The 26,107-nt window shown below is 42.0% G+C and overlaps 1 protein-coding gene across 5 annotated transcripts in view; it reads right to left on the bottom strand.

Annotated features, from left to right (window-relative positions):
* The window catches only part of CCSER1 (coiled-coil serine rich protein 1), a 701,360-nt gene that overhangs the window by 150,272 nt on the left and 524,981 nt on the right, over nucleotides 1-26,107 (bottom strand). For 3 of the 5 annotated variants that reach the window (XM_081020753.1, XM_081020756.1, XM_081020755.1), the window contains exon 10: nucleotides 6,355-6,400. The exons of the other annotated variants lie outside the window; for them this stretch is intronic. In XM_081020753.1, the coding sequence (XP_080876879.1) occupies nucleotides 6,355-6,400 (46 nt within the window). The remainder of the gene's footprint in view (nucleotides 1-6,354; nucleotides 6,401-26,107) is intronic. 5 annotated transcript variants of the gene reach the window in all.

A 26,107-nucleotide genomic window follows, 5' to 3' on the forward strand; every position in this document is an offset into this window, starting at 1 on the left:
TTTTAAATTGGCCTGCCTCTAGGACTAATAAGAGGGATTTAAAAACCAAAGCAATAAGATAATGAACAAAACCAAATATACACGCCAAAGATCCGACAGAAGGTACATGGCATGACTTTTTACAAATGAGCTCTAAGTCAGTTTCAGGTACTCTCTCACGTATGTTTCCAGTGTTTTAGAATGAATGCTGTTTTTAAAACTTTCATTCTGCTAATAGCAGTTTCCATGGAAACAAGAAAGAACACCACAACCACTGGGAGAAGAATTAGAGGCATCTATATATTTAGCCCACTATAAGGAAGATAAGAGGCCATGCTCCAAATTAATGGCAAAATATCCTTTGATTTCTGTGGGAGCATGGAAGAACAAAAACACTTGGAAATTAATTTTTTCAGCTTGGAGACATAGCCAATCCTTATCCTAATTAAAAGCTTCCCACATTTCCCAAGTTTAGGAATGGACAATTAAAAACGCCATTGAGGTTGCAACCCTATACAGGCGTCTCACCCCCAGTTGTGTGTGATTGACTCACGTGCAACCGCTTATATGCAGGGAAATATATAAATAATTCCATTCAAACCTGGAAATGGCGGGAAAGAACTGGAGAGTCCTTGTGGCTCACGAGGAGGTCCTCCCCGGAGCCTGAAGAGGACATCAGTAAGGGCAGAAGAAGCGCTGAAGAGATGGGAGGCACAGGGGGGCTTTCTTTAGGCTGCTCAGCCTCCCCATCTTAACAGCTGATGCATGCAATATTGCAGCAGCAGCCACTTCTCCATGTGTCCTCCATCCAGCCCTCAAGTTTCTATTCTAGTTGTGGATATTTGAGGGTACAGAATCTTTGGACTGGCTTGGAGAAACAGTGGCAGAGGGTTTTACAGAGTGTTTTGAGGGTACTCCCAAATTAGAAGATTTTCATTTGTGGGGGCAGAATGTAACCCCCGTGTAAGTGGGGGGGGGCACCTGTACTGACATAACTGGAAGTCAGTCCTAGTGAGACTTATTTCCTAGTAGACATGCGTAGAACCACATTTCTGGCTCTCTAGCATAAACCCACAATCTATCCCCCCATGCAAATTCTAAAGGAAAAATTAAACTCCAAAAGGTTCTACAAAAAAATATCTTCTAATGGATTTGAGGAACAGATAATGCTGGAATTCAAACTTTCCAAATTATGGTTCTTGCTGAAATCTATTTACTCCCCTTTTGAGGATCTGAACATGGAACCACCAGATCTGAGGTTAAGACATAGTCTATTGACCTACCATGATAGGAAAAAACAGGGGGTACAGCTTTGCCCTCGGTGATTAGAAGGCAGTAAGAAGCCTTTGGATGGAACAGTCAGCTCATTATGCATATAAGGAACCTGGACTTCTGCTCCCAGCAGCCTAGAACCTTCTTCCTGAGTCCTGCTGAATTCCAGAGCCTAGCTTTTCCAAATTACTCCAGGTACCCTGGACTAAAGTAAGCACCCTCCGGGTCAACATTTGAGCAAGGTCTATCCTTGGAATCTGCATCGCAACCTGAAAAGGGTTCAGAATTGACTGCTGGGTGTCAGTGTATCACATTACACGACACCCCCCCAAAAAAAACTTTTAAAAAAGCACCCACCCATTGTAGAAGTTTTCAGAAAAAATGATTCTGTCAAAAATCAATTGTATTATAGAAATCCCATCCACCCTTTATATGAAAAGGCATATAATTCTTCATATGCTCTTTCTATTCTTTCTCCGTGTTCAGTTTGTTCTTAAGTACATTAGAACATTAAGACAAGCCTGCTGGATCAGGCCAGTGGTCCATCTAGTTGAGCCTTCTGTCACAGTGGACAGCCAGATGCAGATGGGAACCATGGGAGGAGGACCTGAATACAAAAGCACTCTCTCCACCTGCAGTTTCCAGGAACTGGTATTCCAAAACATCTTATTTCTGGCAGTTGAGATGGAACACAGCCATCAAGGTTAGCAGCTACAGTTAGCCTCGTTCTCCACGAATCTGTCTAATCCTCCTTTTAAGCCACCCAAGTTGGTTGTCATTAGTATTTCTTGTGGGAGCAAATTCCATCGTTTAACTGTGTATTTTCTTAGTCCGTCACACGCATGCATTATGCACCAACCAACTTTTAAAAGGAATAAGATGGAGGCCCCTCTCCCGCTCCCTTACCCTCAGATCCTGAGTCCTGGATTACTTAATATGTACAGAAAACATTTGCTCAGGTATATCTGTCTCCAAATGTAAGTTTTTTAAAAGTCCTCTAAAACACCTCATACAACCATCCTTTTAAGGCTGAATGAGAGACTGAAAGACTACTCTGTTTCGTTAATAAATTCTGATCTAGACATCTGCACTTACCGGGGTGAAAGTTTACAATGTGTCATGTGAGCTTTTGTGTTAAACAGAAGTCTTTCCTCTGGCTGAATGTAATTAAAAACAGGGAAATAGATGTTTCTGGCTGGGAGAGGGCAGAGTTTAGCCCTGCCTGCAGTCTGTTCAGTCTTAAGGTGACAGCAGAAAAAGTTCCTGCAAACCAAAATTTAAAAGCGTGCCTCATTTATTTACAACATTTCTGCACGGGGTTTTTTGTCCTGACAGTTCTCTAAAGTGGTTTACATAAAATATCAAGCATGGTGGACTAAAGGAACAGGTCAGAAGCATGATAATGTGAACATTCTTATGCACATCTATTCAAAAGTAAGTCTCATTAATTTTAGTTTATTCCCAGGTTAAGTGTTTTCTGGAGCAGTTACTAAATTCTGTCTGGCATCAGTGCTGAAGGACAAAATTTGACTCAAGGACCAGAGCTCAGCAGGTCTTAGTACCAGAACCTATTTTGAATGCCATATCTCAGTCAAAGGAATATGACCTCTGAGTCTGTATCCACCAGCAGGTTTCAAACATAAAGAGCCTCCATATTTTGAGGATCAGAGCAAAGAGCTTGGGAAGTGCAAGGATAAGACCCACAATAAAATGAGGAAAGACATCATCATTTGTCCCGGGGGGAAATCATTAGGGCAGCGAACTACAGAAGCTCCTTTTGCTATACCATTTACAAACAAGTTCAGGTAATTAAAACCACCAGCAAGTACTCATAATTCCAGGAACACTCCTTCTGACATATCCAAAGACATCTGTCCCAGTGACAGACAACAAGCTCAGTAAAAATTTGCCAAATGTCTTTTGTGTAACTGAGCATGTACATGCCTCCTTTTTTTTACTCAAAGCACATAGGAGGCAAGTACCGGTAAATAAACAACACAAGAGATTTCCTGGAGGGGTTTGGGGCTTCTTCCTCACACTTGTCCAGTGGCAGCAGTGCAGGACTTCCTCTAAAGATCATAGCAGCTAGGCGATGTTTCGGTGAGCTAGGGCTGAGAGAGAATAGAACTTGTGGAAGTGTCAAACTGCCTATATGAGTCAAGAGTCTTGTTCTCTGACCCCCTCTGCAAATTCTCATCATCTCATCCCCTTCTGCAAGCAAGCCTCCCCAGACTGGAATGAACCATACAGTTTCCTTTTGGACATGTCACCCATCCTTTCACCTCTTCTCAAAACCCCTACCACAGCCACTCTATAAACAGGAGTGTGAAATCTTCTGCTACACAGTAGGGTGAATCTACCCTTCTAGGATCTACCAGGAGTATCAGTTCAATGCCAGTTTGCTCATAGCCTCCATTATAATAACTTTTTGGGCCACAATTCTTCAATTTTACAGTGGTACCTCGGGTTACAGATGCTTCAGGTTACAGATGCTTCAGGTTACAGACTCAGTTAACCCAGAAATAGTACCTTGGGTTAAGAACTTTGCTTCAGGATGAGAACAGAAATCGTGCGGCGGCAGTGGGAGGCCCCATTAGCTAAAGTGGTGCTTCAGGTTAACAACAGTTTCAGGTTAAGAACGGACCTCTGGAATGAATTAAGTTCTTAACCAGAGGTACCACTGTATTTCTTTTGCATGTTTAAGTGACCTAGAGATTGAGTCAGTGCCCCTCAGCCTGCAATTTCTGCATCCCTACAAGTACTGGCTTTTTCATTGTGTTCACTAATGATCATAGGATCCACAAGATCATAGGAAGCAGGATGAGCCAGACTCCACCCCCATCGTTCTACCCGGACACTGAGGTCCAGCACCAAGGGCCTTCTGGCGGTTCCCTCACTGTGAGAAGCCAAGTTACAGGGAACCAGGCAGAGGGCCTTCTCGGTAGTGGCGCCTTCCCTGTGGAACACCCTCCCACCAGATGTCAAAGAGAACAACAACTACCAGGCTTTTAGAAGACATCTGAAGGCAGCCCTGTTTAGGGAAGCTTTTAATGTTTGATATATTTAAATATTCTTTTGGAAGCCGCCCAGAGTGGCTGGGGAAGCCCAGCCAGATGGGCGGGGTATAAATAATAAATTATTATTATTATTATTATTACTCCTTCTAGTTCAGAATTTTACCTACACCAGGTGCCCTCCAGATGTCTTGGACTGTAACTCTCATCAGCCCCAGCCAGCATGGCCAGTAGACAAGGCTGATGGAAAGGATATTTGTTCATTTAGAAATATCGATACAGACCATTTAATCATTGGACTCTCTAAGCAGTATATGTGATAAAATTATTGATAGAGCCCAGCTAAAAGCCACAAAATTATTATCAATAATAGTAGTCTAAAACAGGCTGGGGAAGGTTGGTTGGAGCTGACTTGCAGCATCTTTCAAGAGCTTTGCTCTGAGCTACTGCCATTCATTGTATAATCTTCTCAGGACCAAGGAGGTTGCATGTCTACCAGAGGTAAAGATACAATAGTGGCATCATTCCACTAGAGGAAATATCAGGTGAAGGGAAATCTCACAGATGCATCTACCAATAATTTTGAAGACCATGAAATCCTGTGTCAAGATCTAGACAGGCGTGTTTGCTTTGGATGAAAAGCGTGTCGACATCTCAAAATCCAGCTCTTATTAAATTCCTCCATCTCCACCTTGAGGACATCTTGTTCCCATCAACCGCCTCACGGAAAGCTCCTCTCCTTTAATTAATCCAGGCATTCAGAAAAGCAGAGTCTTAACGAGGAGTAATTCCTCATCTCCTTCTACCTTCATTAATAATAGCACAGTTAATCCTTCCATCCTTTCTCAGGAGCCGTAATTCCATCTAGCAAAGTCAAACTCTTCCCATAGTGTCACAAGGGAGAGACTGTCATCACACAGATTACATTCTTTCTGTTTTCACAAGACCCGTATCAGCAGACAAATGTTATTAAGACTTTTTTTACCCCAATTGATCCATATTATCAGCCTCGGTGAATGTGATGCAAGCAACAAGACTGGCAACAATGAAACAGAAGCATTGTTTCAACTGGACTGCGCTTGGTGAAGAAGCCAGCAATGTCATGTGATGATGAATTGGAAAATTGGCATTCATCGCTGTGATGCATTGTGCGATAACCATAATTGATGCAGTGCACTGCTGTAGCATATTATGTGCATGTGGAACAGAATGGATGCCCTGCAAATGGACACGCTAATGGGGAAAGGCAAAGAGAGAGGGGGGGGGCGGGAGGAAGGGAGGAAGAAGTGGGATTTGGAAAAAGAAAAAAGAAAAAGTTCTAAAAGTCAGACTACCTTTGGAGGTTCTGCATGTTTAACCTACACTGATCTCATTTGTAACACACTGATCTTAAGACAAGCAGGTTGTTTGGCAGGTAACTCACTCTGCACTGCCATTAGAACTGAAAAACTAATTCTGTGGTCTTGCAAAATTCTACCTTTTCGTACGGAGTAGGTAGCTTATTATTGCAACTTCCTGAGATTTCTCAGGTGCTCTCTGCAGGTTAATCGGAAGCAACGGCCCCACAGCAGCCAAGGTGGCGTAGCCTTGACTGGAAGCTGCTTAAAACTGCATTTTAAAATAATAATAAAAAAAGACCTAACAAGTTGTTTTAGATTTTGCTTGCCTGACTGAGGGTAATTGGACAGGAAAATTTAACAAGAAGCTAGAAACAAGGTCCTTAACTAGCCTCAGTTTCGTACGGTGCTAGAGACCGAGGCATGCACCAGTTTCAACAGAATGCATGACGGCTCAAGCCGAACAAGCATCTTTCTTCAGACTTTGAGTCATCGTGGAGTTTTTCCAACTTTCATCACAGCTCTATGGAGCACAGGGATTGCCCTCAATGACAGCTGCGCTGGACGAAGGACAGACCAAATAAGGAAAGAAGGGTGTGTTGTTAGCTACAAACACGTTACAGGCAATATGCAACACTGCTGGTTGCATATTGACCTTGGGGGTGTGTCATCTCTATCAGCATGCCATGCTATACAGCACATGAACACATATAGTCATCTTTACAACACAGAGCAGAATTTAAGAGACTCACATAATTGCCTGCGAGAAGGAACAGGAGCACTTCCATAAGCTGTGCCCTGTAAATAAAACACATTTTTTTTGGAGCAAGGGGTGTCAGCATTTAATAGTCACAGCAAATTAAAAATGGCGAGGAAATGATGGCACTAAAAGAGAGGAAGAGAGAGACTTCCGACAAATAACGCACCTTGTTTACCGGAGAGGGAAAGAAATTACAGCATATGACAGGCACTTTCAAACTTGTCAGAAATCAGGCTGAGTGAAAAGGAGTGTGCATGGATTACATATTAATGTGGCCTCCTTCAGAGAACAAGTTCCTTTACCCAAGATGCTTAACTGAAGTTGTTGATCACTGTTTGTTTCCAGGTTCTCTAATGGTTCACAGTGCGTATCTAAAACAACAATCAGGTTCCCACAGTCTCCAACAGTTTACGGCGAATGTGTTACATGAATGCCTTAAATTTTGTGACCATCAACCATTTCACAAGAATTCAGTTTCTGTGAATGTTTGAAATGTCGGGGATGGTTGAGTGGATGTTGACAGCTATCTAAGTAGTCATTTGTGCATGTGTAAAAAGCAGGACATGTAGAGTTAGCATAGATGCAGGCTGCATTCACATGCCAGTTTGTTCTGTTTCCCTGGCGTCTACCTAACCTTTAATTCCTGCATTATATTTAAGCTTTCACACAATATAAAAGCCACTTCCAGAAATATAACAGAATATAGTCCATCTTTGGTGCCTATTTCCTGTTATGTTCTTCTGGGGTGGGGTGGAGAGCACACTGGCAAATAACATGGAAATGAATGCTAAACTTGCACTATATTCTGCTTTATTTCATGCCATGTGACAGCTCATGTATAATGGGGAAATGAGCAGTTAAGGGAACATTGGGGAAATGGAATAAACTGCTGTGTGAATGCAGCCACAAATAGGCAATCATACAACTCACGTGTGGTTATCAGCAGTCACATGTTAACATTGACAGTGACCATATTTTGAACATTCACTAAAGAAGGAGTTGCCAAGCCAAATTCCACCTTGTTTTATAACAAGGTTTCTTTCCTCTTTCTTTCCCCCCTATCTTGTGGGAAAAAACCCACACATATCTGAATCCTGTCCAGTTCAGTTCGGGGCTTGCTCTGATCACAGGAAGGGTCATGGCTTTTTCAGGCCAGGCCAGTTGAGGAGAGTACACCACAGTGCAAGAAGGAGGTTGACGAGAATAATGCCAGAGGAGATACAAAAGATCAGAAAATGTCTAGAAGGTGAATTTTTTTGTTACAGTAAAATAGGACAGATAAAAGGACTGCTTATGATTTGCCCAGAGAAAAGAAGATGGGTTGGTACAGTGGAGAAGAAGAATCCTAGCACATAGGAAATGTTGAAAAGATACAGAAAGAATAGGCAGTGTTCATTGTCCTCAAGAGTAGATTAATAATAAATATTATTATTTTATTATTTATGTGCCACCCATCTTACTGGGTTGCCCCAGCTACTCTTGGCAACTCCCAACATAATATTAAAAACACAATAAAACATCAATGTGGCGTCCGCCATACGGCGTCCGCCGTACAATTTCCCGCAGTCCCAGCCAGCATGACCAATGGTCATGCAAGATGGGCATTGCAGTCCACAAGATACGGAGGGTACCACATTGGCTACCCTTGTGGTAACCACTCAAATGAAGACTATGGTTTTAAACTACTGTTAAACTTAATTGAAGTTCCTAAGCATGAAGACTGGAAGACGCCTTACAACATACTCTATCTACTTCAACACCTGGGCATTCATTGCTGACTGATCAGCTGATACCAAGAATATTTCCCGAAGGCATATAGTTTGAAAACTGCTGCAAAAGATGATTCACTGGGCCCCATCTCACTCTATGATCTTGTGATATCTGAACATGGGTTAGCTAACTATCTTAGTTAGTTGTGCGACTCATTTTTATCACAGGTGCATGGCTTGGTATCGCAATGACTTGTGCACATACTGGATAGTCCCTCCGCTTGGGTAACATAGCAAGAGACATAGCAAGTTTGCTACAGAAAGACACTTCCAGAAATATAGCAGAATATAGTCCATCTTTGGTGCCTATATATGGTTAAAACTTAATATGCTTCAGATAATAGAAAAGTACTAGGAGGAGAACGGCTAGAAGAATATAGAGATGAATCCTGGAGGAAATAAATGTACCCTGGGGTAAAAAATTCCAAAAGAAACATCATAAGTTCACAAGTTCAGAAGATGCAAATTCTGCAAAAAAATCAGAAACCTGGATTTCTTTCAACTGTCCCTTCATCTGTGCTCCATACATTGCCTGGTCACAGTTGAAAACTAGTCAAGCTATAAACACTGATGTAAATAATTATGGAATTGATACCATTTAAAAGTTCATTAGATACTTCTTATTCAGTGTCTTGAAGCTACAGTAATTAACTTCTAATAAGCAAACAGTAAGATGTCTCTTCAGTGACCAATAAAACTTGGATGTGTAACCACCAGGCTGGTTAAACAAAGTACAGCGAATGCTTTAGGCTAAAGTTTAGAGAAAGTTTTTTTCATTACAGAAAGGCTGTGTTGACCACATTGAACTTTGCATCATTACAAATCTATTTGTGTTGTTGCAAACGATTTGAAACTGAAACAAGTTTTACAGACAAGGCGAGTGCCCCTAACTTACTGAGGACCACTCACGCAGAGCAATATATTGTGTGATTTGGTGTTACAAGAATATAACCACAAGCAGCCATTTCTGCAATTATAGCAGCAGGATTTTTCAGGCACAAAAACCACTGCTGTCTGCATCTATGCATCACCAATTCACATTTCTGGCTTGCCCCGAGGAATATCCCAGTGGTCAGTGTCCCACATTGTTTTTAAAGGCATTGTGGTGGGTATGATTTGAACGTCACAAGCTGGTCCGGTCTCCAAATGAGTGAGTCCAGAGTAATTGCCTAGATATGGTGTCATGTAAATCAGCCTCTTAAGCTCAATATGCTCCGTTGTGACAGATGGAGACGGCAAAAGTGAATTGTAATACTATGCTAGTTTTTCTACAGTATGTGCCGGTGTTAGCCTTCTGTGGAGTACAAGCATTAAGCAAGTGAAATCAACAACTTTAGTCTATTTGCACACAGCAGAAGATTTATTGATGCAGTAATATGTACTGAAGTGCCAGAACCTGAGTTGGTGCTCTTCGTTAGCTGATCAATTGTCCTTTTCGATAAAGACTGCTATGGAGCAACAGTCTAAGATAGTGGCAGATCTGCTATTAAAATCTCTGTCTGCTGTGCTTTGGCTGCTGACAACCATTGTACAATCTCACTCAAACTCACTTGCTTTGCCAAAGTTGTCTATGCATTTTGCCGCAGGGGAAATGCATATTGCACAGTCCTTCATCAAACCCTGATTTAAGCTTTGAACTTAATTAACAGCTGCTTAAACTTGAAGTTCAACAAAACAGTTGTGGATATGTTGCTGGAAGGCAGCAGAGGGCCTCTATTTTGTGTTTTCCCCACATTTGAATTACTATAGCTCAAAATTTATTCGTTTTGTGAGGAATGGTTAGCTTGCAAAATCTGTTGAGTCAGGACTCAGGACACAAACGTTTCTCCTTGAAAATATTTGTTGCAATGAACAAGGGAGTGCCCCCATCTTAGAATCATAACTGTACAGTTGGATGAGACCCAGAGGATCATCTGTCATGGCATTTTCTGAAATTGTGAATGCCTGGTTCCTAATCTTAGTTCTATTTGGGGATTCAGTGCATATGGTTAACCAGCGCTGGCTGGTTCTTTCACCAATGTTGGACCCCATGCTTGACCCCTCTCCTGTGCTCTCTGCAACCTTGAATTATTCTTTGTCACAACAAAGGTGTGATTGGACACCATTTATTTTGTACAAAATCAGTACAGAACAGATTAATTAGTGACTCTGAGTACATTAAGTGTGGACTAACCTGTGGGTTAAACCACAGAGCCTAGGACTTGCTGATCAGAAGGTCGGCGGTTCGAATCCCTGCGACACGGTGAGCTCCCGTTGCTCGGTCCCTGCTCCTGCCAACCTAGCAGTTCAGAAGCACGTCAAAGTGCAAGTAGATAAATAGGTACCACTCCAGCGGGAAGGTAAATGGCATTTCCGTGCGCTGCTCTGGTTCGCCAGAAACGGCTTAGTCATGCTGGCCACATGACCCGGAAGCTGTACGCCGGCTCCCTCAGCCAATAAAGCGAGATGAGCGCCGCAACCCCAGAGTCGGTCACGACTGGACCTAATGGTCAGGGGTCCCTTCACCTTTACCTTTAACCATTTGTGAATAAGGCACTGTAAGTAAATGTAAGTCACATATATAGGTATAACAAAGGTGTGAATCTAGAGAGATGAGGAAACCTGTCAATTTCAGTTTCTCTGGGTTTCTAATTTTTGCAACCTTATGTTCAGTTTTCTACTTTTCCAGATCAGTTTGTGATAATAATAATAATAATAATAATAATAATAATAATAGAACTCAATCTCCAATAACCATGTATGAGATTGAATGAATGTCCGTTAACATTTCCTCTCCAACAGGAACTAAATGGCTGTGTTTATTAAAGGCCCTCTAAGCATTACAAGTGTCTGTCTGCATGCACACTCTCCTTCACTCTGAGCTTAATTATGCTGAACCAACTGTACTTCCTCTCCATGTAGCAGACACTTGATATTAAAGCAAGTATGTTTGATTGCCCAAGACATGCCAGACTGAATGAGGATTTCATACACCAAAGCAGCAGGTTATGTTGTTTCTCTCTCCAGCTTCATTCATCCAGTCAGTCATTTGTTACTTAAAAAAAAATAAAGCAGTTGGCATAAGACAAACTTCAGATCATCTTCTTGAAAACAGTATCAATTTTTAATCCATGTCAAACCAAAGCATGGCATTATTTTATATTCACATATCTGAAGATAGAATGCTTAATGCTTCAGACAAACTGTCAAGAGAGCCAACACTATTTCACCAAGTTATTTCAAGCTTTCTTCTTTCATCCAAATAGGTTGCTTTTTTGTACAAGTGATTTAATAAGCTTAGGCTATGGAGATTCTTGCTCTTCTGGGGGAGGAAACAATATAAATATGTTTTGTTTTTTAAAGATGGATCATCGTATATTGCTTTTTGGTGACTGTCAGCAAAATATTGTGGCATGTGTGTAAGCTCCTCTATATTTCAAAAATTACGATTCTATAGGTTATAAACTTGTGTGTGTGTGTGTGTGTGTGTGTGTGTGTGAGAGAGAGAGAGAGAGAGAGAGAGAGAGAGAGAGAGACTGTACCAAAGTGAGAAGGACCCATTCTCATCCATTTCACCCACATCAAAGCTACCAAATTTTTCGCTCTATAAGACGCACCAGACCATAAGATGCAACTAGTTTTTGGAGTATGAAAACAAGAAAAAAAATAACCTGAATCTCAGAAGCCAGAACAACAAGAGGGATCGCTGTGCAGCGAAAGCAGCGATCCCTCTTGCTGTTCTGGCTTCTGGGATAGCTGCGCAGCCTGCATTCGCTCCATAAGATGCACACACATTTCCCCTTACTTTTTAGGAGGGAAAAGGTGAGTCTTATAGAGCAAAAAATACGGTAGTTATTTTGCTTCAGTTATTTTTTAGGCTTGAGGCAAAACAGGAGGGGGGGAGAAATCAGAGTGTCCTCCCCGCCAAAATCAGAGCCCGCCCCCCGGTGGGAAGAAAGGGGAAGCGGAGCAGAGCAGAGCAGAGCAGAGCACAAGGAGTCTTGATTTTTTTGTTTTATTTTGTGCATCCATGTCTAATCTTGCCCCCCTCTAAAATTTATTGGTGTCTGTTTTTCTTTTTGTAAATCTACCAAAGAATTAAATTAACTAAATTGGGAACATGACCATGAAGGACATGGGTGCTGCGTCCCATTGGTGTAGCGGTGGTGGCACTCAGCAGTTTTCTGAAAGGAAATGCTCTGCGGGGATGGAACAAAAATGGGGTGTCGAGGAGGGTCAGTTGGGGTAGGTAGAGAGAAATGCCCCTATTTTCAACTGAGGAAGGTGGGAGGGTATGGTAGAGTGTTCAATACCCCTGCAATGAAAAGGCAATGATTGGAGCATTACTAAAAATACAAAGCCACAGTGTGACATTCCATGTAACCCAAATTTTAAATGTGAAATTCTAGGAAACTGCTGGCTGAGGCTAATGGAGTTGCAGTTCAAAACATCTGGACTGCACCAGGTTAGCAATGGCTACTCTACACCATGCATACAATATATCCTTGGGACTCTTCAAACTATTAGCACAGCAAAATAAAAAGCCATTAAACCAACAGTTCTAAATCGACACACTCCAATGGAATAGTATTGATACAAATGGTGGTGGGTTGGCAAAAATACATTTATTGACATGAGACAAAACAGGCCTTTGAGGAAATGATAAAGGCCTCACTCTTAACCCTTTTGCTTATAACAAAAGATACATAAATAAATGTTCGCATATCCTTATATAACAAGATGCTTCTTCCCACACAATGAGAAGGATATCCAGTAAAGGGGGGGGGGGGGAGAGAATCAAAGGCAACAGATTGCTTTCTTAAAATATTATTGAAATGAACATCCATTACAAGGAATGTTTTGTAAAATATAGATTTGAAAACAGGAAGGAGATGATTAACTGGAAATGCTCCAAGATCAGGAGCAATGAAACTCAGCTTCGGAGAACTGATCGCCTACACTGGTCAGAAAATGGCTCTCTGAGGAAATTAATGTTATGAGGCATAAATGATAATGTAATGCAACTGAGACCTAGAGGAAGACAATAATATCAGGAAGAGGGAGCCTGTAGCCCTCTAGATATTGTTGGACATCGTGGCCAATGGTCAGGAACAGGAGTCACAATCCACTTTCCCTAATTGTCAAGGGCCTCTCCAGACTGGTGAATGGGTTTTTTGGGGGGGTGGGGGTGGGGCAGGTTGTATTCTGCAAGATGTCATTGATGCAATAATGCTGCATTAAGGTAAAGGGACCCCTGACCATTAGGTCCAGTTGTGACCGACTCTGGGGTTGCGGCGCTCATCTCGCTTTATTGGCCGAGGGAGCCAGCGTACAGCTTCCGGGTCATGTGGCCAGCATGACTAAGCCACTTCTGGTGAACCAGAGCAGCACACGGAAGCACCGTTTACCTTCCCGCCGGAGTGGTACCTATTTATCTACTTGCACTTTGACGTGCTTTCGAACTGCTAGGTTGGCAGGAGCAGGGACCGAGCAACGGGAGCTCACCTGTCGCGGGGATTCGAACCGCCAACCTTCTGATCAGCAAGTCCTAGGCTCTGTGGTTTAACCCACAGCACCACCCATGTCCCAATGCTGCATTAGTGGTATATTTATACAGGACCACCTACACTGAACATTTTTTTTACTTAAAGATTTTATTGATTTTTCCATTTTCAAAACAAATACAGTCATACCTCAGGTTACAGACGCTTCAGGTTGTGCGTTTTCGGGTTGCGCACAGTGCCGAACCTGGAAGTACCGGAATGGTTACTTCCGGGTTTCAGTGTTCGCGCATGCGCAGAAGTGCTAAATCGCGCTTTGCGCATGCGCAGAAGCACCGAATCGCAACCCGTGTGTGCACAGACGCGGCGCTGTGGGTTGCGAATGCTGCGGGTTGCAAACGTGCTTCCCGCACGGATCACGTTCGCAACCCGAGCACCCACTGTATCCAATATCAATACTAAACGTTAGTTTTTCATTCCTCCCTCCCTGTTGACGTCCCTCAGCTTCCATTTCTTGTTTATTACATCAAATGATACGTTCTGCTGTTTATACCTACACTGAACATTTAAAGCAGTAGCATATCGCTTTAAACAGTCATGCCTTCCCTTACAAAATCTTGGAGACCGTAGTTTGTAGAAGGTGCTAAGAATAAATCACGGAGCTGCGATTTTTAGGGTGGTTTAAAAATCAATACCTTTTCCCAGGGAAATTGCAGCTGTTTGAGAGGAATGGGGGACACCTGGCAATTCTCAGCACCCTTAACAAACTACAGTTCCCAGGATTCTTTGGCTGAATTGTTTAAAGTGGTATGATACTGCTTCAAATGTATAGCGCAGATGTGGCTAACATTAGGTGCACAAATGATGATGATTGAAGAATAAAAAAGCACATCTGGAGGGTCCTGATTCTCCTCTACAACCTCTCCTCAAAGTCACACACCTCTTCTTTCCCCCTCATGGTTCCAAGACTGGAAGTTAGGCTGGCTGGGGGTTTGGGGGTAGATTCTGGGAGCCAGATTGCACAGGAGTTTTTAAATATTTCTCCCATAATCTCTCCCCTGGAAATGCTACCCAACCACTTTCAATAACTGCCATATAGATATAGATATCTTCCCAGGTGATATCTTTAGAAAAACATTAAACTGCAGCCCATATATAGTGCCTGAAATACTGTACCCTATATGTTTGAATTACACAGTTTGTAATAAATAACTCAAAATAAATAACGTCCATATGTCACAGCACATAATAAAAGGGCACAATATAGAAGTGACAGATAGATAGCTGCTCTTCTTTCCCTCATTTTTTTTAAAAAAAGAATTACACTTTTGAATAAAAATTAATACAAAATAGCCCCTGGAGAATGTACAGCAAAAGCAGCTTGACATTTGTACTAAAATAAATCTGTTCCTTCTACAAATCTATTTCAAAGCAAAGTTACAGCTCAATAAGGAAGGCATATTTCCATCTTAAAGTTAGCTGTAAATATTTTACTAGCAGTCTCTTGGCATGTTTTCAGAAAAATTTGCATCGGTTTTCAGCAATCTGCTAGCAAAGTTGAGGTGAAAGCAGTGGCGTAGCGTGGGGGGTGCAGGGGGTGCCGGCCGCACCGGGCACAACATCGGGGGGGCGCTCGCACTCGCAGCTCTCTGCCCCTACCTGGCTCACTCACTCTCTCTCACTGCAGTGCTGGCTGTGCGAATCCGATCCGAGCCGCTGGGTCGCCGCCCACTGTGGAGGGGGTGGGTGCCAGGCATGCGGTGCGGAGAGAGAGCGAGGGACTATCTGGGGGAGGGACAGTGCAGCGGCTGCCCAGCGCAGCGCTGAGCGCGGGAGAGAACCACACCAGACCAGACCAGGCAGCAGCAAGAAGCTGGCAGCGGCGGCAGGTTAGGGGTTAGGGGGCGCAAATTACTTGCCTTGCACCGGGTGCTGACAACCCACGCTATGCAGCTGGGTGAAAGATCCTAAAAATATACTTTGATTGCACGTCTGAGTTTAAGAACCTTCCACGATGCCCATACAGTGACTGCTTCTGTGTGCCTGATCCACAGGGGTTAGGATTTTAACATTTGCTGGGGTTTCATTTGCATGAATGGAGATTAGGGCTGGGCAATATGTGGTTTTCAACATCACAATGTATCACCAGCTAAATATCGTGACAGCTGTTACCAGTCGGTGTTGACATTACTGAACTAGGTGGACCAATGGCTTGAATTGACATAAAGTAGCTTCTTGTGTGTTCCCTTGGCAATACAAGTCCTACTTCTTGATTGATATCCACAGATTGTACCTAGAACTGACAGCTTTTAAGCATTTACCATGTCATTAGCAGTTGTCTGAATCTGCTCTTAATACATTCCTTTCAACCCTTGCTTGATTACTGAAGACTGATTTTTCTCTCAGAATCATTATCTTTCCTCCAGTGTTTTGAATATGATCTTTCAGACAACGGGCTGTCCACCCTCCTACAGAAATGCCCTTAGGCAAACAGTTTAAGTCACACATTCGCTGTGGCAAGAGGTCACCACAAAACACAGAACAGAAAGCAAAAACAAACCAGAAATCACACCCGCACGAGAATAATACTCCTATATGGTGGTGAGGGGTGTTATTCCATCAAGTAAGATATTGAGAGCTGCTGCCCAAAAACTTCTACTGGCACTTTATTCTGTGCTATCTCACTGGTGAAGCTTTCGTTTTGCTTCAGGGCATACTATTCCTGTCCTCCTTATTGCCACCCGTTTCCTAGAATTCAACCAAAAACAACCACAGGGATTTCTTGCCCCATTCCATCTCATGCTCCCCACTGCTGAATGGGAGACAAGTACAATGGGAATACTCCTTAGCTTTGCTTTTTTTTTGTCACTAGTCGTCTTGCTGCTGACCTTTAAAGACTCTGACAACTTTCTAAAAATAGGGTGAGATAAATTCATGGAGGATCAGGGTTTCAATGGTCACTTGTCAAGATGACTGTGTACTACCTTGAAATACCAGTTGTTGGGGAACACAAGCAGAGAGGGCTTTTGCATCGTCCAACTATCTGATCCTTTTGACTGGCGATCTTATGGATCAAACCTACTATGTTATGAAGATAAAGCATGTGCTGTACTACACTAGCTCACACTGGCAAGAAAGAGACAGAGAGGTAATTTTTTTTCTGTTCCACTGCAACTCTCTGTATCTATAGGATCAGAGATTTAAAGTGCAAATGATTTTAATCACTATTGTCTTTATTTATGGCTTTAGGTTGAAAACTTAACAGGGCAGACAGAGATTAATTAGTGCTTTATTCTAAGGTGACATCAATGAAGATGAGTGGCTGCAAATAATCTTTTCTTAAGGAAATGGTGGAACTAATCAATTATGGTTTCTGAGAAGTGTTGTGGAATGGAGAGAATCAGAGTGATAAATGAAGAGTCCACAAAAATAATAAGTGTCTCTCAGCAAAAAAACCAAAAACTGTTGTGTTAAAAGAGAAGTTCAGGTTGGACATCAGCTATTGTCATTTAGAGAGAGATCTGACCCTTGAGAGGTTATAAAGGCAAAGGAAGATGCAATGAGGACTAGGTGACACTGCAGAGTGGAGGTGGCCCCAAAGGTTAGCAGTGACTCTGTGGTCCTGAAACTGAACCATGCTGCATTTGTAGCCGTTTGTTGGCTGGAGATAAGGGCATAGTGTGCACATCTTCTTAATGGATCTACAATAGTGTGCCAACTCACCCCTAGACATTGCATTTTGTGCAAACATTTCCAGAGCAATCCTACCAGTGTGTAAGCACATATGTGCATCGGGGCAGAGTGAGATACAGGGCAAAATTACTACCATTGCCTAAGCTCTGCTGGTTCATGCCAGCCAGTGCAAAACAGAGGGGGGCAGTTCCCCCTGCCACCGCCGCCACTGCTTCCAAAGAGATGGAATTTACCAGTCCTCAGGCTGGTGTAGTTTCTAACTCTGGGGATATGTCCAGGTTATAATGGAGCCCAAATACCTGCACATCTTTGGCCCACCCTGACCCCCCTGCCACAAACCACCCTATCTGTGTCCCCTATGCTGGACTTTCAGCAATCTTTCCACCACTGCCATTTCTATCAGTGAAGCTACCTTGATAATATCTCATGGGCTTCAGGATGCTCAACATGTGTTTTATCTCTTCTTAGCTACTGTTGGTTTTAATCATCTTTTGAATGTTTCTGCATAGCTGCTTTAACTATTTCTTTAATCAAAAAATGTAAGTCTCTTATAGTTTTTCTCACAATCAAGTGGCATATACATTTTGCTCAATAAAAATTAAAATAAAACAAATAGGATTGCTCTCTACATAAGCTTTATTTGAATGATTTCATTTTTATCTACATAAGCAGTAGCTTAAAAATACCACAATCAATGGAGTGGATAAAAAAGAGAGATGATGCTAAAGCAACAGGTATTTATCCTTGTAACAGAAATTACTGTCATAAAAATATACATAATTTAGACTCATCTTTACAAATGATTTGATTGAGCAAAGCTAAGGAGGGTGATATATGACAAATAGAAAAAAAAAAGTTAATACTTTAAAAGGGAACCAAATAATATTCTCTCTGTTTCTGAAACTGGGAGGATATTTAAATATCCCATCATAACTGGTGTGTATGTGTGTGAGAAAGAGGCAGAGACAGAGAGAAAGTAGGAGATAGGAAATGAACAGAAGAAAAGTAAAAAAGCATACTGGTAGCTTCAATCTGTGCATAGCAATTTGTGCTCCTTTACCATACAAGTTATGGCTCTTGAAGAGGGCTGCTATCATTTCATTATGGAGAAAACACAGAGGACAGAGGACGGAAGCTAATTTTAAACGTAGTCAGCACCTCGTCTGTGCCAGAGAATGGAAAATGTCCTGCCCTTAAGGAGAAACAAACAGGTGCTGGTGTAATTAAAAAGGTAAGTTGATTGAATCATTGGTGTCAAAAAGGCAAATGGGGCTGTTCCAAATGAGGAAGTCATTCCAGATTGTTGCAATTGACTTTCAACATGCACACACACACACACACCTGCAAACTCCCATGTTCCACTGACTTATAGATAAATTAATCATTTCTTATACCAACAGTCTTATCTCACAGCCTGAACTTATGAGTCAGCGTAAGGACCCAGCCATACTTTCGCTTTCTGCACCTTTTGATTCTCCATGTCTGAGAGCTATTCACGTAGTTCCATGGCTTTTTTTTTGGCGAAAATCTGGTCTTGCCAGATGCATGGAAAATCCAAAGGGACATTTGGCCTGCTTAATGAACTGATTTTGGAAGGGCTCGTGAACAGCATTCTTCAAAGTTTCCATGAATTCTGAAGCAAGAGGCAATCTCCTCTCACCTCCTCCCCTTCTTTCCATGCTACTTCCATGGCCAGTTTTTCATTAGAGTTTTCAACTGCTGAGCTGCACACTTCCAGTTATTGCCTGGCTGGGAACCCAACTTTTCCAAATGACCCTGTTATTTTTTTAAAAAAGAAAAAAGCCCACCAAAAAAACAGCCATCACCCAACACCTCTCATACCTCTGTTCTGATTTCATTACATCTCTGAATAATCACAAATTCTGCCCTTTAAAAATTAAAGGGACCTGGTGTCTCCGATAATGGAGAGGGAAGGAAAAAGAAGGAAGGACCAATGAGTCCAGAAGCCCAGAGTACCCTTTGCAACCCTTCTTGACAACAGGGAGGGAGGACGGAACAGTCAAGAGCAACATCTCTTAGCAACAGTCTTCACTCCTCCTCTCCAAAATGGCAGAAAACTAAAAACAATAAAATTGGCACTATAGCACAGCATGGGAAAAGCTGTCACATTGCCCAAGGATTCTGTACTACAACTCATTTCTGCTATGACTGTGATGCCTACGAAGAAGCCATGGAGGGAGTGATTTAAAAGGCACAGTTGAGCTTCTTTGGAGGTAGGGATAGGGAATATTTCACAATTCACATCCCCCCCCCAAACATTTCACTCCATTCAGAATTATTTATTCTCCACTGGTGTCCACATAATATGGGGTGCAACAACTGAGTCATCACCCAGTTTATAATCTAATACGTAATACATTAAATGTCAAAGAGCAGTAGATGAAGATAAACTCAATTTGCACTTTAAATTATGTACACTGGTCATTAAATTGAAGGTATAAACTAATTAAGCCATCTTTGGGGAGCAAGAGGAACATTTATTTCTCCCTTTTTAGACCTGAAAAGGGATACAGTGATCTTTACTGGTGAGGGAAAAGGAGTCATTCACCTTACAAATCACTTTCCCAGGAAGGAAATATTGGCCAGTATAATACATTCAAGGCTGAGCAGCTCTCCCGCCCTAAAAAAAATCTATAATGGAAATTTAATAGTGTATTTTTGTAAATGGCCTAATTAACATTTTGCAAAAATGTGCTTTAAAATTAGATATTAGTGTTTTGTGCTCAAGAGACTCAGTAATGTGTTCCCTTGGATAATTTTTACAAATAACAAACCTTGCCAAGATATTGCTTGTGAAATCCAAGGGGACTCCTTTGTACAAGGGAACTGGTTTAAAAATTAAAAATTCATTAAGAATTTCACTTTCACTTCACCTTTGGAAGGTGGTGTTTATCTGACATATCTGGGGTGAAAAAGGAAACACAGTATGTTGCTAATGGCTAAGACTGCCAGCAGGCAAGCAAGGCACTTGGAAAGAGGCATGAAGATGTACGAACACATTTTCTGCATGGATTAAAAACATTAGGGGCCAGTAAAGACTTCATTTGATGTAGGCCTAGTTTGCACAACACAGTAAACCAAACCTTAGTGGCGTAGTGAGACCATGTGAACGTATGAACTTCTGGAGAGGAGCTTACAGCTGCTTTGCTCCTCTTGATCCTTTTTGTAGCTGCACCATGCTATGCTAAGGCTAAGTCAAGGTTTAGGTAAAACTGGTTGAGGTCTCTCAAGCTGTCACCAAGGTTCTTTCTCACCTACAGCTCATGTTGGGTGAGGAGAGAGCATAACCACCACAAGTCCCAGTTTTGACAACATGCCAAACCAAATCTTGACTTAGCTTAGTGCAGTTTGGCAATAAAGAGGACTAGTAAAGGTAAAGGGACCCCTGACCATTAGGTCCAGTCGTGGCCGAAATAGGTACCAATGTTCTGTTGCGCCAGAAGCTGTTTAGTCATGCTAGCCACATGAACCAGAAAGCTGTCTGTGGAGAAACCCCAGCTCCCTTGGCCTGAAGTGAGATGAGCACCGCACCCCATAGTCCCCTTTGACTGGACTTAACCGTCCAGGGGTTGGTTATTTACCTTTACCTTTATAAGTGCAAGCAGATATAACAGGGTTTGTGTTTATCTGAGAACACGTTGCTCTTCAAAATACATGTCTATTAAATAAAAATAAAAATGAAAGTACAAAATATTCCAGGATAATGCCAAGAAAGCCTGTCAAGGGTATTCATGATTAGGTGAATTCCTAACGATATTGAGGGTATCCAGTGAATGACATCAGCATGGTGCATTCCCTGTCCTCTCTTGCTTTCTGCAAGAGAAGTTTACGAAAGGCTTTCCAGGAGGCATGTTTAGTAAATGATTTCTGGGGGGGGGTTGTGGGGGGTTACTAGAACATTAAAGTGTTTCCCAGGATGGCAAATAGCATGCATTGATTATTATAGATCATTGTTTAAGAAATGAAGTGGCTATTCAAAAAGACGGTTTTTACCGGTTACCATGGAAAGTGGCACATCTTGCTATCACCAACATGATGATGATTGTAAAGAAAATTGATAATAATAATTTCCCCCCTAAACTGGGAATTTCATTTTGAAGACACTCCAGTTATAGAAATTTTTTTTTGAAGTATATGATTCTGTATCAGTCTCAGCTTGAGTGAGGATAAAGCACTTCCTGGCTGTCAGGCCAAGCAGCAGCTGAAAATAACGTAGGAGGAGAAATTCAGTTCAATTTGCATTTAAAAGTGAATCCACCCAACTTGTACTTCCAAAACAATATGTGAACCAAAACACAGCCATACTTTGAATTTTGCATATCTTTGAATTTTGCAATGCCTTTCTCCAACCAAGTAAAGTATTGAAGAATGCGTATGCTGGGCCAAAATATGAATAAAAATGCACCTACAAAAATGCATTACACCAGGGGAAGTTGCTCTGGGGGAAAAAACATGTATATTAGGCAAAATTGCATACAGATGCACGTAGTGTGCTAAAATGCCGATAGATTTCAGGCCAAAGTCCTTCCCAATCCTAACTGTAGGTGCCAGGGGAGCATGTGCTCTACCACCAAGCTACAACCCTTTCCAGTAGGGAAGAGGTGAGCCTAGTGGTTAGAGTGTCAGACTAGGGCTGGAGAGACCTGCCTTCAAATCCTCATTCAGCCATGAAGTTCACTGAGAGTCCTTGGGCCAGTCTCTGTGCCTTAATGTAGCCTACCTCTTAGGACTGTTGTGAAATTCAAATGGAGGGGTAGAAGCATTTCTGGGACCCTAAGATTCTTTGAGGAAAGATGATATAAGTGTAACATAGTTGTTTTTTAAATGGATTCTCCTCCACATAGCAGAGAGACTGTCAGAAGCAAGGCCTTTCCTGTGTGGTTTGTGACGAGATGCCCTGACATAGTTCCTTGGTAGTCTTGACAATTCTTAACAATGCACATGTCTTCATAAATGTTGTTTTGAAAAATCATCATGAGTGCAACTCTGAGTCTTAGCAGCACCAAGACAAGTCATAATGATATCCTGACATGACTTCAAATTGAAACAAAAGGCGATTGCACTGTCAGATGCTTGAAGCCTTTTGGATGATGCCTTGCACACACCCCTTGCCACACACTCTTTCTTCCTCTTTACACTTCTTTGCATCCATGACATGCCAGATTTCTTTTTTATTTAACTTTTCACTCAGTGAAAGATGAAGGAAATTGGCACTAAAATGTCAGTAGTAGAATAAGTTTTTGGTTTTTTTAAAAAAGTATTTGGAGGCCTTAACCCTGAACCTTACCATACTGACTGACTGCTCAGATCATAACCTACATATAGTTGGAGGGTTCTACCTGCCCTGGAGGATGACAAGTCAGGGCTGGTTCCAGAGGGCAAGAATGTGGGGTAGTTTCCAGCAGCAGCCAGTGGAGTGGGGCAGAGCTATGAAGCCACCCTTCTGTCACTGGCATGGAGAGAACTGGGGCAATGCAGGATGCAGACATTTTGGAGGGGCCAGATGGACACACCAGCAGGAAGAATTCTCAAATGCAAATGACTGGGCTTCAATATAACAGAATGGCAGAAAGACCTGGGGAACACAAAAAGCAGAGATTAGAATTCTAACTATTCGTGTTTCACCTCTCCCTCCAAAGTAAGGTTAAGAGGGAATTGGTTTCCTCAGTTCCACTTTGAACTGCAAGTAAGTGGCATTGGAAATGTATGAATTCCTGGTAGCAGTTTAATTGATTGTGTGCTTGCTCCTGCACAGGACATAGAGTAAGCCTGCAAGCTTCCTCCAATTCCTGAAAGCGATACAGCAAACTCAGACAAGGCAGTCCTGGAGCCAAAATAAAACTACCATCCCATATTCCTTCAAACCTTACTAATAGGATTTATTTATTTGGGGTGTCCCACAAGGGGTAATACCTCTGGTGGGGGACACGTTGTGCTCCTTCTGGGGTAGTTTGTCCTCCTTTGGTCCCCATCCTGCACTCAGCTCTCACCTGTGGTTCCTAGAAGCTGTTGGCAGGTGACAGTGGCCACACCCCGGTAAAGCTTCAACTGGCTGGCTAAACCAGGTGAAGGTAGCTGATGGGTCTCAATCCCTTAGTGAGCTAGGGACTTTCCCTGCTCTGGTAGACTGAGCAGACAGATGGGACTAATAGTGGGTGCAGCAGTCAAGAAGGTGGTTTTCCCCCTGTGCTATGGAGGAAAATGAGGGGCAGATGGGGCTCATCAGCCTGGGAAGGTGGTCCATTTAGGAGAAGGAAAACTCTGATCATAAACCTCCACTGCCTTGCAGGATATCTTCAGAAGAAAAGGTTAAGGTGTAAACCCTACACAAATCCGCAGTGGAGTCCCTAAAATGGTTGGATGTCACCTTGTACACCTCCTTCCATGAACTCCTGAAGCCAAGCTGGTGCCAAATGTATTGCTCTCTGGGCAGCCCAGGACCTCTTCCACCAGTAATTAGATTGTGTTTCAGTTTGCATTACCATGAAAAGTGCCTACTACCTTTCCCCAAGAGGGACACCTGAATCACCTGGTTTTGGTGCTGCTAACACTCCAGATTGACTTCACCCGTAGAGGCGCACTCCATTGTCTCTCAAGACAGATGGAAGCCCAATCATCTCACTGAGTTTCTACATACAATCTCTGCATGGCTTTTGGCCAATGTATCTTTGAAATATTTCAGAGCTTGCCATTTTGCATATCTAAGAAACATATCTGTAGTCCTATCTTATACATACATGATATTATAAGGGTTTTTAAAAATGGAAAACAAAGAAGTTCTATCATTGTTAATCTGGAGAGGGGAATTAAATGACATAAAATCAACATCTGCTTACCATAGTTAGATACTCAAAGGAAAATGCTTGCATGCCAAAAAGTCTCCTTAATTATTGTTTTGAATGCATTTTTGTTGACTGTAAAAGAATAACTAGGAAACAGGTTTCACAAACTATTATCCAAAGAGCAGAATACTCTTTTTTTTCAAAAGACATTTTGGCAGAAGGACTTAAAGCTATTTTTTTGGTGGGGGGAAGAGAGAGGGAGAGACCTTTAGAGATTAGTTTATTTCATGCATTAAGCCATTGCCTATAACTAGCTGTTCAAAAATCTGTAATGATATACATTAATTCCCTATTATACATGAAGAACAGTGCCAGATGGCAGCATAAATGTGGGGTAATAATAGTCAGAGAAATGCAAGGCATTAAACATAATATTAGTGAGATAAAGGAACACGATGTGTATGATATAAAAAAATTCTTCGATAGTAGTAACAGATAGTATGAATCTTGTTTTTTAAGCCCACATACAGTCAAAGGTGTAAAGAATGTCACATGGCCCAAATCTAAAATGTTTGAGGTACATTGTCCCTGTCTGGGGAAAATTATTATTAATAATAATAATAAATAAAGGGGAAATCCCTGCTCTAGCCCTCATGAATCCCCCACCAGAGAACTTAACTTCCCATCAGCTATGATGTGTCTGTGTGAAACCAGCATATAAATAAAACAGATGAATGATGGGAGTTGTAGTCCAACAAAATCTGGAGATCCAAGGGTCTCCCATTCCTACTACATCATAATGCTACCAATTTCCATTCTCTATCATTCTCTTTCATTCCTTAATACTTGCAAGCTGTATTGAATACTAACACAGGTAAGCCACTAGGCAAAACATGAACACTCAGCCAGAGTCTTTGAAATTTCATTATCAAAGAGATGAGTATGATTTGGTTTTAAATCATAGAATCAAGCACAAAACTAGGTGGATCATATATTAGAAATTAGGCGAAGTGGAATAGTGTTCTTGTGGTCTCTGCAAGGTTGGCAAGATACATGACCAACAGTTAACCCACAGATCCAATGGCAGCCAGAGTCTATGGAACTCCCCTCCACTAATTCTGCTGGCAGTTCCACTTCCAATTTAGCACAGCCCAGATGTCTGAAGATTGTTTGACCATGGAGATGTTGACCTCCTGCCTCCCACCAAGCCAGAGAAGTTGGTGGTTGCTGAACTAGGAGATGACAGAACAGAGACATATTTTAGCCAGGCAACCCATTAGTCTACCATGTTTAAACTGGATGAATATTTATTAAATTTCAGAACTACATTTGATGGTAGATACTGATTTACAGAAAGATACTGATGTGCAAAAAGCAAAGAGGGAATCCAGTTTCCTCTTGTGGCTGCAGTATGCTGATTAATATGCAAAACATGTGCTTTGAGGGGTGAAAAGAAAAGAAAAAGAGCTTATAGCAGCAAACAAAAACCACCAATACTTCCCTGCTACTTAACATCTGGCTCTGGTCATGGTTTAGTTGCAGATGCTCGTATATGCAAAGGCTGTTATGAACAGATGACTAGGCATGTATCCTCTAAGAGTTCAACTCAGAATCTTTTGGGATGAAAACAATTTAAACTCTGCTCAGTTTTGTAGTTCTCCTTAAAAGTGGTGGTTCCATGGTTTAATAAGCTGCCAACACACTGGTGGCCTGATACCAGGCTTATTGCCTTATTGTCCAAATCCAACCCAAGAATTAGTAAGAGCTTGCTTTTGGCCTCACCCCTCGCTGTGGTATCGGTGCCATCACCAGTGGCAGTGGATGGAATTAGTCTTATGACTCTTCTCCCCGCAGACACATATTCGGTTCTCTCCCATTTTGGAACTTCTGGGGTGGAGTGGGATGAGAGCAATATATGCTTTCTCCTACACCCTGTCGCCCTGCAGTCATCTTTCTTTCTATAGAAGTCACAGAGAGTGGGAATTATTCATAGGCTTCAT

Source organism: Podarcis pityusensis (assembly GCF_964106645.2).
Source record: "Podarcis pityusensis genome assembly, chromosome: 9".
Lineage (NCBI taxonomy): Eukaryota > Metazoa > Chordata > Lepidosauria > Squamata > Lacertidae > Podarcis > Podarcis pityusensis.